This window comes from Cricetulus griseus, chromosome 2, assembly GCF_003668045.3.
Source record: "Cricetulus griseus strain 17A/GY chromosome 2, alternate assembly CriGri-PICRH-1.0, whole genome shotgun sequence".
NCBI lineage: Eukaryota > Metazoa > Chordata > Mammalia > Rodentia > Cricetidae > Cricetulus > Cricetulus griseus.
The window spans coordinates 17,564,063-17,579,287 of NC_048595.1; the positions used below are offsets into that span (position 1 = coordinate 17,564,063).

At 49.0% G+C, this 15,225-nt stretch overlaps 1 protein-coding gene and 1 long non-coding RNA gene across 2 annotated transcripts in view; one reads left to right on the top strand and one right to left on the bottom strand.

Moving 5' to 3' along the window:
- Positions 1 to 14,237, top strand: LOC113833871. The gene is made up of 3 exons (XR_003482061.2): positions 1 to 215; positions 13,639 to 13,750; positions 13,928 to 14,237. It is a non-coding gene; the product is annotated as an uncharacterized LOC113833871 (long non-coding RNA).
- The window catches only part of Ifnlr1 (interferon lambda receptor 1), a 24,674-nt gene continuing 14,907 nt past the window's right edge, over positions 5,459 to 15,225 (bottom strand). The window contains exons 3-7 of the mRNA XM_027399691.2: positions 14,226 to 14,410; positions 12,779 to 12,921; positions 9,083 to 9,242; positions 8,671 to 8,801; positions 5,459 to 7,731 (exon numbers count right to left, since the gene is read on the bottom strand). Of these exons, the coding sequence (XP_027255492.1) occupies positions 6,970 to 7,731; positions 8,671 to 8,801; positions 9,083 to 9,242; positions 12,779 to 12,921; positions 14,226 to 14,410 (1,381 nt within the window). The 3' untranslated portion in view covers positions 5,459 to 6,969. The remainder of the gene's footprint in view (positions 7,732 to 8,670; positions 8,802 to 9,082; positions 9,243 to 12,778; positions 12,922 to 14,225; positions 14,411 to 15,225) is intronic.

Sequence of the window (15,225 nt, forward strand, 5' to 3'; positions counted from 1 at the left end):
ACTTGGTACACACAGGAATGAACCCAGGGAAGATGGGAGCGGGCAGTCATCGGCGGAGACGTAGGCCGTACAGATCACAGTCTGGGAATTAAGGTCTTGGCTTGTCTTGTGCCACTTCCACCTGTGCTGCAAACACTGAACAGCACTGACACCCCATCTACAATCCCGCTGCCAAGAGCAGGCATGTGTGACAGAGGACTTGGGAATCTCAGCCTGTAAGTCAGCCCCAGATACCTGTCCCCCCCCCCCCCCCGCTCATTCGTCTATGTCCATTTCCATGTGTATGGGAGCACGGTCACTTGTATGTGTGTACATGTGGAGACCTGCAGTTGACGTCAGGTGTTGTCCTCCAGCTCTGTTTCTTGAAGCAGGGTCTGTCATTCAGCACAGAGCTCATTGGCTCAGCTAATGTCACTGGCCAGCTTGCACTGGCCAGGGAATCCTCCATCTCTACCTCCTAAGCACAGAGGGGCCCCCATGTCTGCCTGGCTTTTAATGTGGGTGCTGGGTCCCAAACTCTGGTCCTCATGCTTCTGTGGCAACCTCTCAGTTTGCAAGAATCTTTTGGGTATATGTTCACTAGTCTTGAAGTCAGTTTGGAGTCATGTTTCTTTCTTGTCAACAAAATGAATGAGCAAGTTAACAACATGGAAGAAAAAGTCAGCAAGAAAATTGAGGTTTGGGAGGAAAATGGAAATGAGTGAAATAATTATAAACGGGTAGGAAGCGTCACCAATGCACTGCGTGAAGCAGAAGAAGAAACGTCAGGGGTGGCGGAGGTGTTGTTGACTTTCCTGGATGGGACTCATCTGCTTGTTCCTGTCCTGTCTTCTTTCATCATTTTTTACCAGGAAACTTTTGAATCACTTACCTGACGCTTGACCTAGTTCAGTGGATCTGATCAGCCACTGTGGACTGAGGAGCTCCTGAGGAAGCCGTGCTATCTTGGGCTTCTGCATTGGGATTCTTTTGTTTGTTTGTTTTTGTTTTTTTGAGACAGGGTTTCTCTGTAGCTTTGAGGCCTGTCCTGGAACTAGCTCTCAGGCTGGCCACAAACTCACAGAGATCCACTTGCCTCTGCCTCCAGAGTGCTAGGATTAAAGGTGTGTGTCACCACTGCCCAGCCCAATTATTTAAATTTTAAAAAGATTAAGAAGTTAAAAAAAAAACTAAGGAAAAAATGTTGTTGCCAAATGGAAAAAAAGTGCATAAAAAATTAGATGTACACCTGAAGGAGAATAACAATAAAACCATCTCTTTTTATATATGCTAAAGCCAAAGTCCTACAAAACTTCTAGGGGGCAAAAAAGAGTTACAAGGAGTACTAAAGAATTGAGAAGATGATGTGCTGGGTCAGGGTCTTGGTTAGGGTTATTGTGGCTGTGATTGAACACCGAGACCAAAAGCAACGTGGGGGAGGAAAAGTTTATTTGGCTTACACATCTGGAGCCATAGTCTATTGAGGGAAACCAAGGCAGGAACTCGACGGGGTGGGAACCAGGAATCAGGAGCTGATGCAGAGGCCATTGAGGAGCTCTGCTTACTACTGGCTTGCTCACATGGCTTTCTCAGCCTGTTTTCTTATGGAACCCAGGACCACCAGCCCAGGGATGGCATCATCCACACTGGGCGTGGCCCTCCCGCATCAATCACTAATTTAAAATGCCCTACAGCTGCATCTTAGGGCCACATTTCCTCAGCTGAGGTTCCCTTCTTTCAGAAGACTCTAACTTGTGCTGAGTTGACATAAAACTAGCCACCTCAGGCAGTTTCTCCCTGGGTCTTCAAAGATCAGAAGTGCCAGGGAGGGTCAGTTGAATTTTTGTACTCTTTCTCTTTTTGTTGTTATTTGAAATGTCTGTGTTTCTTTCTTTTCGAAAACATAGACTAATTTTTATTTATTCTTTGGCAATTTCACACAATGTGTCTTCATTATATGCATCCCCAACCCCCAACTTATCCCCCAGGCCTTCCCAATAGTCTCTCTACTTGCTTCATATCATCTCCTCTCTCTCTCTCTCTTTCTTTCTAAGTACTGTATTCAGCAGCAGCCCATAGAGCTCAGGGCATCCTATAATTTTATAGAATTGAGAGGGGAGGGGGGTCTCTGAATTTAGCGGTTTGGTGAAAGTACCTTGGAACATAAGGTATAAACTCAGGAGTTAATCCTATTGTCTACCCCACCTTGGGGCTGCTATAGGTTACGAGTTGAGCAGCTTAGGCATGGTACCAGGTAGGACATAGGCTGGCCCCTCTTTTGGGTGGGGGTGGGGGGATGTTCTTCTCTATCATGGATAGACCCTGATCTCGGGCACCCGGAGTAGGTCTGCTTTTATTTTATTTATTTTAGCAATAGATTCTCTCTGAGGATGGTGTGGCCAGTTGGGATTTCTTTTCTACTGATGATTCGAAGGCCACAGGTCTCAAGGGACACTGTTCAGCCGGTAGCTGGATTTGAGGCTTGTGAGGGCTGTGGGCATGTTCTAAGGGCTGCCCTGCTCTCGGGTGGCTTGCTTTTAGAAGGGGCTTGATCCCCCCTCCAGTGGGGATGGTATGGCAGAGGCTGTGTTCACCTCACTTCTCCCTGTCACACTGCTTTTTTGCTAGCTCTTTCCTAGGTATCACTTCCTGTGACTTTTGGAAGCTCTTCCTCAATTTCTGTTTGGGATAAAGTCTCTTTGCTCTTATTCTGGCTCTCTTCCCCTCTACCCAGCCATGTTACCTAGGGGGTCTTATTATTTCTTTCATTTATTTATTCAGTGTCAAGTGTCCACCCTGGGCCTTGATGTATTTAGTGTCAGTTTCCTCCCTTTTTCACAGCAGGGTGGAAGAGTCCTCTGGCAGTCCCGCCATCCCACCACCGTCCAGAAGGTGGCAGCAACAGGCCCAGGTGCTCAGCATGGAATCCGGCAGAATTAGGGCGGGAGGGGTTGAGGGTCATGGGAAAAGGAAATCTGCCCTGCTTTATGGAAGATCTCATGGCACGTGGAGATTAAGCGGGCCACGGACGCCCAAGCCTGCCCACAAGCTGCTTTGTTCCCTCCCTGGGCCTGTGAATTGGAAAGCCATTGGTTAAAAGCAGTAACTGTCACCGTCCTAAAAATAGGATGCAGAGAGGTGGCTCAGTGGTTTAGAGAACTAGCTGCTCTTTCTAGAGGACCCAGGTTCAACTCTCAGCACTCACACGGAAGCTCCAGTTCCAGGGGATCTGATGCCCTCTTCTGGCCTCTGTGGCACCAGGCATGTTGTGGCTTCTCACACCAATAACCCCATTCTTGCTGTAGACTGTCACCCCACCCCTCAGAGTGGGAAGCACATATTCGCTATATATATTGTCCTACAGAGGTGGGAGGGGTCGTAGCATCCTCTCCTGGGCTTGCTGGTCAGGAAGACTGAACTGGAAAGAGACTTAGATCAGCTCGGACTGTGTCCAGGGACTGATGGGCAGCTGTCTATGGTGACACCTGCAGGTGCAATGCTACATAATCACTGTGTGTCCCTGGAGGCTGGGCACCCTCTCTAGTGGAGAGCTGCTGCAGTGAGGTTAAGGTTGCAAGGCTGGCCACACCAAGGCTGTTCTATGTCCCTCTGTGAACCACTGTCTCCACTGGGTGAGCTCCCAAGCCAGTGAGCAAACTCCAGCCTACTGTAGTAGGTGGCACGGAAGACCTAGCCCCATGGCACTCATGTGGATCCCAACAGTGTGTGTGTGAGAGGCAATTTCACACAATGACTATGTGTGGACCAAGCCTGGACCTAATGGTACAGGCTTGTCACTCCAACTATGAGGAAAACTGAGGCAGGAAAATACAAGTTCAAGACCAGCCTGAACAGTAGGGTGAGCCCAAGGCCAGCGCAGCCAACTTCAAAAATAAGAAGGGGTCAGAGGCACTTGCTATGCAAACCTTCAGACCTGAGTTCAATCCCTGAGACCTACATGGTGCCCACCCCCATAGCCCACAGTTGGGGATACAGCTCAGTGTGGTATGGCAGCTGCCTAGCTCCTGTAAGACACTAGGTTCAAAACCAAACCAAATGCAAAATCCACGTGCCATGAGTGCCACTCAGTGGCTGAGCCCTCCAGTTCCTGTCCTTGATAGAGAATCAAGTCTGGTAGGCCAGGCACTGACATCTCCCCAGGGATGTGGAGGCCTCATCTCTAGCATCAGGGACCTGTCTAACTTTGCACTTTGACTGGCTGTCCTCTCCCTACCTCAATTCCCTACTTCCCTATGGTGTCATGTAGAGTCTGTATCTCCCAGACTCCTGGTCTCCTTTTGGGGACTCCCCATATATTCCAAACAGCGGAGTATACATTAGTTCCCACCAATTACAGCTTTTTCTCTAAAAATAGATTTCTTTATTTAAGGTTCTGAGTATTATACCAACATACATTAAAATATTATTTAAGTAGGATATAAAACAGTGGAAAATTAGACAAAAATATGAATGTATAAGAAAGGTGTATAGCTTTGGCATGCCGAAGCCACATACCACTGTGACCCAAGGCAGCCACTTGGACCTCGATATCCTTGCCGCCCCCAGATGCTGTGTACAGACAGGGCTTTTATGTAAGTTAAGTGCTGAGCACTTGTGTTGATCTTCATGTCCTATCTGTGGGCTTCCCACAGGCTCTTTGTCAATGACCTAATGACTGAAGGAGCTGGGACTTAGAATGAGTAAGAGGCCCAGGATAGACCAGAGAGCAAGCTTTGGGAAATGTAGACTTGCTTCCCAAATGAGAAAGTGAGCATATATGTCACTGAGGGTGAGGACAGTGAACATATATGTCACTGAGGGTGAGGACAGCGAGCATATATGTCACTGAGGGTGAGGACAGCGAGCATATATGTCACTGAGAGTGAGGACAGTGAGCATATATGTCACTGAGGGTGAGGACAGTGAACATATATGTCACTGAGGGTGAGGACAGCGAGCATATACGTCACTGAGGGTGAGGACAGTGAGCATATATGTCACTGAGGGTGAGGACAGTGAACATATACGTCACTGAGGGTGAGGACAGTGAGCATACACGTCACTGAGGGTGAGGACAGTGAACGTATACATCACTGAGGGTGAGGACAGTGAACGTATACATCACTGAGGGGGAGGACAGTGAACATATATGTCACTGAGGGTGAGGACAGTGAGCATACACGTCACTGAGGGTGAGGACAGCGAGCATATACGTCACTGAGGGTGAGGACAACACAGTAATGATGATCATTTCAAAGGATTTCTGACAGTGCCTCCACAGAGCAGCTCAGCTGGGTCTCAGAAAGGACACTGGCCTTGGTCGGGACATCTCCAGGAGCTGCTCTTACATATGGCCCTCCGCGAGCACACTCATTTGTTCTTCTGACCTCAGTGACATGGTCAAGCTTCATTGCAGGGAAACCCCAGGGAGGTAGGTGTGTGTGCGTGTTTGTGCGTGCGTGCGTGCGTGCGTGCGTGCGTGCGTGCGTGCGTGCGTGTGTGTGTGTGTGTGTGTGTGTCCCAGAGGTGGTGGCAAAGACCTGTCAGTTTGATGACTCTGGAAACTCTTGGGATCACACATATTAAGTCATTAGGACAGCCTTGCCAGGTAACTTCAACAAGAGCCTTGCCATGTTGCACTTGAGGCCCTTTGTTTGAAACCTGACAGAGATGAAGATAGTGCTTTGAGAACACTTTGTTAGTTGTGAACCCCCCTCAACACACCTTCTATGCAAGGCCACTGTGTGTAGATCAGTTCAATGAGGGGGAAGATCCCAGGTTCCCAAAGGCCTTTGGGAATGAGTTGAAGAACCCCTGGATTAGATGCCTTTAAGGGGTGACCTCACATGTGCTCTGTAAGGCTGTAGCTTTATGCCAGACTCAAAACCACACAGCATTGTGGGTAAAGCAGTTGTAGGGTCTTTTTTGCATCACAGAATAAAGTGCTAGTGAAAGGGTGGGGGCCGGACCTAGGCCCAGGACTGTTTAGATTCTCAGACACAAAGACTTCGGTTCTATGAGTGACAGCTATGCTCATCTGCAAATCAATGACATACATCACTCCCTCAAAAGGACAGTCACCTGTTCCCAAAAGATACTGGTTTCTCAGACACTAAGACTGAATTATGACCACAACAGTCAAAAAACTGTCACAAAGCCATCCACAAAGGACATCAAGGCAGGAGTGCAGCTTCCTCCCTGGGCTGACAAATCTGGCCCCTGGAAGGTGGATTATGTTCAAGAAGGAAGTAAAGTTGGTTGGGCTCTGTTTTCAGGGAGGCCCTGACTAGAAGGTGTGAAGGTGACAAGGAAGGGATGGGGTGACCTAGACATGGGGTAGACATGTCAGAAGGTAGGCATTCTTGTCACTCTTGGCTTAGGGGGTCTCTGGTGAGAGATGTCTGGGGCCTTCTAGGAGTCTCAACAGATGGAGGGTTCTAGTGTGCAGATGATACAAGTGAGGTGGTGACCTCATGCCACACATACCTGAAAACTCCCTGAATCCTCATCATATCCACGTGACAGCTGCAGAAGAGGAAACTGAGGCACAGAGACTGAGAGTGGCTTGCTCAGGTTACTACTAGTAAATGGCAGAGCTGGGATTTGATCTGAGGTCTGTTTTGTACAATGCTATACATGATTTATGGACTAGGGTGTGTTAATCCTTGGGGTCCACAGCCACCTGGCTTCACCTGTTTCATTTTCTACAAGGTCTGTCAATCCTGGGACAATGGGCAGACAGGAACTCAACTAGTCTCTGACCACAGCTCTATCCCTCTCACAGGTCACCTATAGCAGGTAGGTCATAGGAAATGGTGACATCTTACAGCTGGATCCAAATGACAAAGAGCCCATGAGTGAGCCACAAATGGTGGCCAGGACTTTGATTACCTCAGGAAGGGACATGGCTCGAGACCTGGAGGTGTCTCTGGTCCCCGGGAAGTGCAGTAGAGGTAGCAATACCAGACTAGATTGGCCACCAGGGCCGACTCACCTGGCCATATAATCTCCCAGCCTCCTGTCCCCGCCCTCTGTCCTCTGCAGGCTTGAGGTGTCCCCTCCCTTGGGTTCTGATTCCCAGGCATCCAGCTCTTCCTCCTCTTCCTCCTCCTCTTCCTCCCCCTCCTCTCCCTCAGAGTGGCTGTCCCAGGAGAAAGTCAGTGTCTGAAGAGAAACTGGGGGCTCCCCAGGAATCAGATCTCTCTTTGGAGATGAGGAACCCCAAATTCCCCACCTGGAGAGGTCATCTTTCAGAAGCTCTTTGACGGTGCCCAAGTCCTCAGACAATTCCAGGCATGGGAGAGCCTCCTGGTGCCCATCCTCATCAGGCTCTTGGTCTGGCTCCTTCTTGTCCAAATAGCCGGAAGATCCAGCTTCATCTTTAAGGGAGGAGTCCACTGTGCTGGACCAGCTCCTGTCTGAAGAGTCCCAGGCAGATGAATCTTCACTTCCCCCTGAACCTACCCCAGACTCAGCTGTCTCCGAGTGCCCCATAATCTGGAGCTTCTCCCTCATGAAGAGGGGCCGTTCCACATAGGGCTGGATACTACTGTCACTGTCATCTGTGTCCTCATCTTCATCCTCGGTGTTGTCCTCTTCTGGATCTGCCTGTAGCGTGCCTGGGTCTCTGACTCGAGGGACAGGTCTGATCCTTATGGTCAGTTCTTTCTGGGGACAGAGGATCAGGTCATCTGGGAACTCAGGTGCACTGGGCTGAAAGGTTGTCACGGGATATCTGTATTCAGAAAAGTTCTGATATAGAAAAGGAAGGGGAGAGAAGGTGACTCGGGCTTCTTGAGACAGGACTGGTTGAACCTGGGGCCCCCTGGCAGTGGTCCAGATAGGTTCAAGTAGAAGTTGTTTCTTTGGGAGGGGTTTCCAGAAAATACAGGGGGCCAAGACAGTCGGGGAGGAAGTATTTCTCTCTCTAGCAAAAGCCTTACTTGTTCTGAGGCTAGATTGTGCCTCAGAGCTACCCCACTGATGGGAGGCGCCTATGGGAGATACAGAGGTTGTGGAAAATGCCCCCAGCATGAGAATCACTGCTGGTGTGGGAGGCCCTGCTGGTGGCTATGCATAGGCAGCCTCATGGCTGGGCTGTGCACTAGCCAGCAGAGGTGACTGGCCAGGCAGTGGCCAGGTGAGCCTCTACAGATCTTTGAAACTACTTTCTGCTATGACACAGGGAATTATGTCCTTGAAGCCCATCACTCCCTGAGTATTTAGAGAGCACCACCTGGTCTGGTCCAGCTCTCCTCTGACCTCTCTAGGTCTCTCCCTCCCCACAGCTAGCTCCTGAGTACTTAGAGGATCTAGCACCCCAATATTGGCCTGGCGAGCTCGACCTTGGTCAAGTTGTAAACTAAGCATTTATAGGCTTAAACAGTGCCCCCATCTGTACCACCTCCAACTGCACACACTTCTGGCCCCCTCTCCTGGGTCTCAGGGCTGGGTGCTTCTTTTTGCACCTGACAAATCCTTAGCAGAGATGAAGTGATTCCACAGAAAGGGACTTAGGCACTTCTCCCTGGTGGGCAGATCTGCTGTTGGATTGCACTTCCAGAGATGGGAATTTAGAGACTGAGACGAGATAGCCAATGCTACAGTCTGGGCATTGCAAACTCAGCCTCACTTACAGTTTCTCAACACCCCCCTTCTACACACCCCTTCCTGCCTTCTGTACACCCTTACCAGTGTTTGAGGCACCTTTACCCACTGAAACCAGGGGTCCTCTTTCAGTCTCTTCCAGATCACACCCACTGCAGCAGCTGCTACCAGCAGAGGCAAGAGTAAGGGCAGTGTCAGGACAGCCCAGTTGGCTCCTGGGGAGGAGAGAACATAGAAACTGCAGACAGAACAATGATCCCAGTACCTCAGTATGCCAGGTGCTTCCAGTGATCGTCCCACTCTCTCCTCAGGAGAATAAGCCCGCTCTGGTGAAAGCTAGGGCTCAGAGAGGTTGTGTAAACTACCCAAAGACACACAGGCAGTATGGTAGAGCTGGACTTTCCACAACTGAACGCATCTCTCAGTTTATGCTTCCCACAATTCTATCGACTTCCGAAAGAGGGAAGTCCCCATTCCAGGGCCATTTTGCACTCACCTGGGGCCTCTATAGAGATGCAGCTGGGCTCAGAGAAGTTGCTGTACTTGGGGACAGTAAAGGTGTAGATGGTTCTGGCCCTGAGGCAGTGGCGTCCACTAGCACCGTGCTGGAGAGGGATCTTGATGGGTTTATTGTGTTCAGTGTCATTGAACTGTGTCTGTTTGGAAAAGCAAGCAGCAATGATCAGGCACCCAACTGATGGGTACACATGGAGGAGTGACCAAGTGAGACAGAGTGGGGCGCAGGAACTTTCATTTCTCTTCTTACATTAAAGTGCAAGCATTGGGGCTGGAGAGATGGTTCAGTGGTTAAGAGCATTAGCTGTTCTTCCAGAGGTCCCGAGTTCAATTCCCTGCACTTACATGGTAGCTTTCTACTGTTTATAACTGCAGTTACTGTCTATAACTGTACCCTCCTCTGGTGGGCAAATGAGCATATGAACATAACATCCACACACATAAATAAATATTTTTTAAAAAGTGCAAGTGCTAAGGGCACTTTCTAAGTTGTGGTTTCTTCTCAGCTGAATTTCCTTGTACGGAACTTTGGGGTTCAAAAGCAGCCTGCAGGCTGGGTGGTGGCACATGCCTTTAGTCCCAGAACTTGGGAGGCAGAGGCAGGCAGATCTCTGTGAGTTCGAGACCAGCCTGGTCTACAAGAGCTAGTTACAGGACAGCCTCCAAAGCCATAGAGAAACCCTGTCTCAAAAAACCAAAACAACAACAACAAAGCAGCCTGCTACTTGGGGTCACTCCCATGTAGCTCACCAAGGCCTGGAGGGACCCACACCTCCACTGGGGATAAGGGTCACTCAATCACTGTAGGTTAGAAGCTGCCCTAGCTGCTCAGTATAGCTCAAAGCAGGGGCAAGTGGCTAGTGAGAATGGAGATATGCCCGCAATACAAAATGCCTATCAGTTTCCAAAGACAGAGGATAAAAAGAAGGTCAAACAGCAATCATATTAATTCCGTGTTGACAAGGCAATGTGCTATGGGATAAAAGGCAGGCGCATCTCTGTGAGTTTGAGGCCAGTCTGATTTACATAGTGAGTTTCAGAATAGCCAGGGCTATCTAGAGACCCTGTCTCAAAGCAGAAAGCTAAAGTCAAGCCAGGCAAGGCTGTGCATGTCAGTAATACCAACACTTAGGAGGTGGAGGCCGTAGGAGGAGGGTCAAGGGGTTCAAAGTCATTTTTGGCTACATTGCAAGTTCAAGGCCAGACTGGAATATCGGAAATCCTATGTCAACCACCTCCCCTCCATCAAACCTGCTCCTTTAACTTAACGAGGAACATTTTAAAACTTGGGACCAGTAGGATGATGTAGTAAAGTTGCTTGCTGTCAAGCCTAATGATCTGCGCTCAATCCAACAAGAGAACCAATTTTATAAAGCTGTCCTCTGACCTCCAGACACATGCTGTGGCAGACAGGCCTGCTCTGCCCTCACTGAGTCACACACACAAAATAACCATAGGCAATAAACATTTTTAAATGACATACATGGCTTGTAGTATGCTCCTGTTGGGCAATGCTAGTTAGGGTGCTTATTTTTTATTGACTTACAAAAATTATGCACATTTAATCCAAGCACGGAGGCATGTGCCTGTAATCCCAATATGCATTCAGGAGGCTGAGGCAGGAGGATGGAGTTTGGGCTAACCTGGACTACACAATGAGACCCAGATTCGGACAAATTGTATGTGTTGATGGGGTATGGGGTTATGTTTCACTATTCCTGAGATTCCAGAAGGCAGCTGAAAGGGGTAAACTAAACTAAAAGGCTTCACTTCCGGAAATGAAGGGACCAGACCCTCAACTCAGCCCCTGCTTTAGCAGCCATGACAGGCTACAGAAAAGACACGTAGGCCTCTGACACAAGGAAACTCCAGATCCCCTGGCCTTCCGGAGCCTAGGGCCAAAACTGAACACAAAGGAACTCCAGCTCCCCCCCTCCCCGCCCCAGCCTCCCAGATACTTGGATCCTGGGGACTGTTTGACCACAAAAAAAAAAAAAAACTCCCCTGTAGTCTCCAGGAAATTCAGTTCTGAAAAATATTGGTATAATAGGCTACCTGCAAGCCATAGAAACCACAGTATGTTCCCTCCCAGCACTAACCTATTAGAAAAATAGGTACACAGGTATTACATGCCAAAAACATGACTTTGAAAACTTTCGTGATTGTTCCCCAAATGTCAACCAATCAGAAACCAACCCATACCTTCTGATATAATCCTGTAACTTTTGTCTTTTTTTAAAAAAGATTTTATTTATTTATTATGTATACAGTCTTCTGCCTGCATGCCAGCAGAGGGCATCAGATCTCAATCAAGGTGGTTGTGAGCCACCATGTGGTTGCTGAGAATTGAACTCAGGACCTCTGGAAGAAGAGTAAGTACTCTTAACCACTGAGCCATCTCTTCAGCCCAACTTTTGTCTTTAAAACCTAGCAGTAGACAGGAAACTTCACTCCCTCTGGAAGCTGCTGCGTCAGCTTGTTAGAAGAGGTTCCTCCCTCGGTAGGATAGAACAATCAATAAACCTCATGCATTTGCATCGGTGCTCTGTCTCCCTGGTCTCTTTGGGGATCCTTGTGACTTGGGCACAACAGCAGCCACCACCTTACGTTCACATCCCTAGGTCACAGGTGTGAATGCTAGAAGAGTGAACTAGAGTTGGGGTCATCGAGCCACAGCCATACCAACTCTACCCCACTGCCTGGTTTCAGAAGTGGGAACCCGGCAACACACACGTCCTTCCATACTGCTTACAAGTGGTTGCTTTTGAGTTACAGCTGTGGAGCTCAGACTCTGAGGCCACAGGAACAAATATATTGACTCTCTGGCCCTGTATAGGAAAAGGTTTTCCAATCTGTCGTAAGTAAATATTCAGGCCTGTCCCTGGAATGTGCTAGACACTGGATGTGCAAAGAGCCCTCCATGGTCATCCCTGGGCACTTTTTCTTTGCTTGCAGCTCATTTGGATGTTTCTGGGCTTTTCTGTAATGAATCTGGTGACTTAGAGAGTCAATTTCCTGCAGTCCAAAACACTTCAAACTTTTATGGGGGGTGGGGCCTGGGTCTATAAAATGCTCTCCGTTTGAGCATGAGGATCCAAGTTGGATCCCTGGCACCCACATAAAACTCTGGGTATGCCTGTAATCCCAGAGCTAGTGAGGCAGAGACAGCATCATCCCTGGACTTGCTGGCCAGTTATCCTAGCTTAATCTGCAGTGCCTGGTTCGCTGAGAGACCCTGTCTCAAACAAAACAAAACACAGCAAACAAACAAAAACCAAGGTGGCATTCAGAGTTTTGTGAGTCTGAGGCCAGCCTGGTCTACATAACAAGTTCCAGGCCAGCCAGGGCTTCATGGTGAGACCCTGTCTAGAAAAAAAAGAGTGGAAAGTGATGAAGATACCTTAAGGTTTTCCTATGAACACACATACACACTCAAGTGCACACATCCCTGGCTTGCGCTCCACCCTACAGTTTCCAAGATGAGACTGACAATTACGGAGCAGGTGAGGCCTGTTCTGTGGAGGGCAAAGAGATCTCCTGTTGAACAGGCCATCGGTGTTGCACATCATCAGGGCTGACTGCAGTCAGGGAGCCCTGGGGAAATTCTTGGAGGAAAGTGCAGGAAGCAGTGTGAGTTGGGGGGAGACCCCACTCAGGACAGCACAGGGTTTCCTACCTTGAGCTCCATGCCCTCCTTCCAGAATTGCACCTCATACTTCAGGTCCGGATAAGACATGCAAGGTGGCAGCTGGTAGGTAGCATTGACCCATAGGACCCTTTCCTTCTGGGTCAACACAAGGGTGGGAGGGCCTGGCTCCACTGTCAGAAACAGAGTAGGACCTGTCAAAAACCTGTGGCAGTCTAGTCTCCTGTTTGTCCCGCCCAGGGAGCAGTCACATTAGCATTTTTTTTCAAATATCTACTATGCTGCAAGCTTCTCACAGCTCTTTTACTTGCCTCTCACTGACCCCGAGAGGGAAGCATCATATCCCCACTGTGTATGTGTTTTGTGCATGTGTTTGTGTGTGTGAGCATACCTGTGAGGGTATGGGCAGAGGCCGGAGGTCCGTGTGTGTCTCCCTCTGTTGAACCTCACCTTATCTTTTGAGTCAGGCTTTCTCACTGAACCTGGAGCTCATGGAAGCATTTGACCATTGAGCTCTCTCCCCAGTCTTCACCAACTCAATTTTTAAAAATAAAGCAAGACCCTAGAAACTAAAACTTGCTGGAATACACTACTAGTAGAGGGTAGGTACTGGATGGGAGTCTGGATCCTTCTGACTTTAGCCAAGTCTGTGTGAGGAAGGGTGGACATGGGTGAGGACTATGAACACCAAACAGTAACCTCACAAAACTTAGCTCTGTCTCTTGCTGCCTCAGAGAGTTGAAAGGCCGGAGCGGGAAGGTGGGTTAGTCAAAGATGCCCAGGGAAAGCAATCCAGCACAACGTGCCTAGACATAACATTAGATGCCCACAGGGGGACTCTGCAAGCAGCCACAAGACATTCATAATTCTTGAGATTCTTATATTTACAGGAACATTGCCACCTCATCTTTTATGTATGAAATCAAAGAAAGCCATTGGCTTCATTTCTGCTGACAAGATGGAGGCTGGAAAAACCTTGGCTGCAGATACTTAGAGCCCATGGTAAGTGGAAGCCAGAGCTTAAAGGTCTTCTCTGGGAGTCAAGGAGAATTGTCCCAGACTGTCAACCTGAATGACATTTGTTTGCCTGGCTGGATTTTAAAGCTGCTTTGGACTAATGCCCCCATTTCCTGTGTCTTCCCAGTTTTTATTAGTGTTCCCCTCCCATATCTTATATAGGGAACAGAGATCGTATACTTCAGTCTCGCCAGCTCAGAAGGTGGAGAGGAACCATGCCCAGAAGTCATACTGAGTGGGTTGCACCTAAGCCATCATCTGGCACACTGGTTCAGACACTACCTGGGAGACCTGGGATTTGAGTTGATGTTTTAATAAGAGGGAACTTTGGGAGACCTTGACATGGGATGAATGAAACCTGCATTTGCAAAATATATGAATTTGGGGGCAAGAGGAAAGCCCATGGCAGGCAGAACCCCCTCCAAAGAATAGCAAATGCTTCTTCAGCCTTGGGACTTACCGTCAGAAAGGTAAAACAGGTACTTGGACTTCACGTGTGGGGAACTGCCACAGGCAGAAACTGCCTTCACCCGCCCTTTGAACTTGTTGTACGGATCCTGATTCTTCAGGCACATGAGGGGACACACCAGAGCCTTGGTACCCCAACACTGCTGCACATCTTGCCAATGTTGGAACCTGGGATAGCTGAAGGGGGAGACAGAAGAGGGTGGGCTGTGGACTCCTCCAAGTTAGAGGGCCTGACCTACCCAATATATCCCACCCTTCAGCCAGATGCACCAGGCAGCCATTAGCAGACAAGTATAGATGGTAATCGTGTCTGTCGTTACTATCTCTGGGTCCTTCCACAGGGCACTGCCTCTCAGTCCCAGGTTCCCATCTGCAATGCCTCCTCACAAGGCCATGGTGGAGCTGTTATCACTAATATTACTGATGCTTTCTGTGTGTCGATTTGCTTGGACATCCATAGGCTACTGGCTGTGTGCCAGGGGCCATGTTGGGTGCTGAGTGAATGGCAGAGGGAAACACAAAGGGCTTCATATGATTGCAACATCCTCAGGACATGGAGGTCAAAAAAGTGACTTATGCCCAGGGGCTATCCCAGGTACCAATGAAAAGGCAAAGCATGCCAGATGAGGTCCTACCTCCCCAAGGTTCTCACAGCTGAGGGGAGAGAACAAGGGACAATCATCACGCCCACAAGGTAAATCCAGGAGGTAGTAGGTGCAGTGATAAAATGATTAAACCAGAGTGAGGCTGCTCCCAAAGGGCAGCTCAGAAGAGGTCAGGGAGACGGTGCTCCCCAGTGAGGAGGAAGAGGAAACCAGGTGATGGAGTGAGAGAGCAAGAGACGGAACAAAGGCCTGAGATGGTGTACTGGGGAGTCCTTATCAATACAAGGCAGGAAGAGGGAACTTGAACTGAGAAAAATGCTTCCATCAGATTGGCCCATGGGCAAGTCTGTGGGACATTTTCTTGACCAATGATGGATGTAGGAGGGC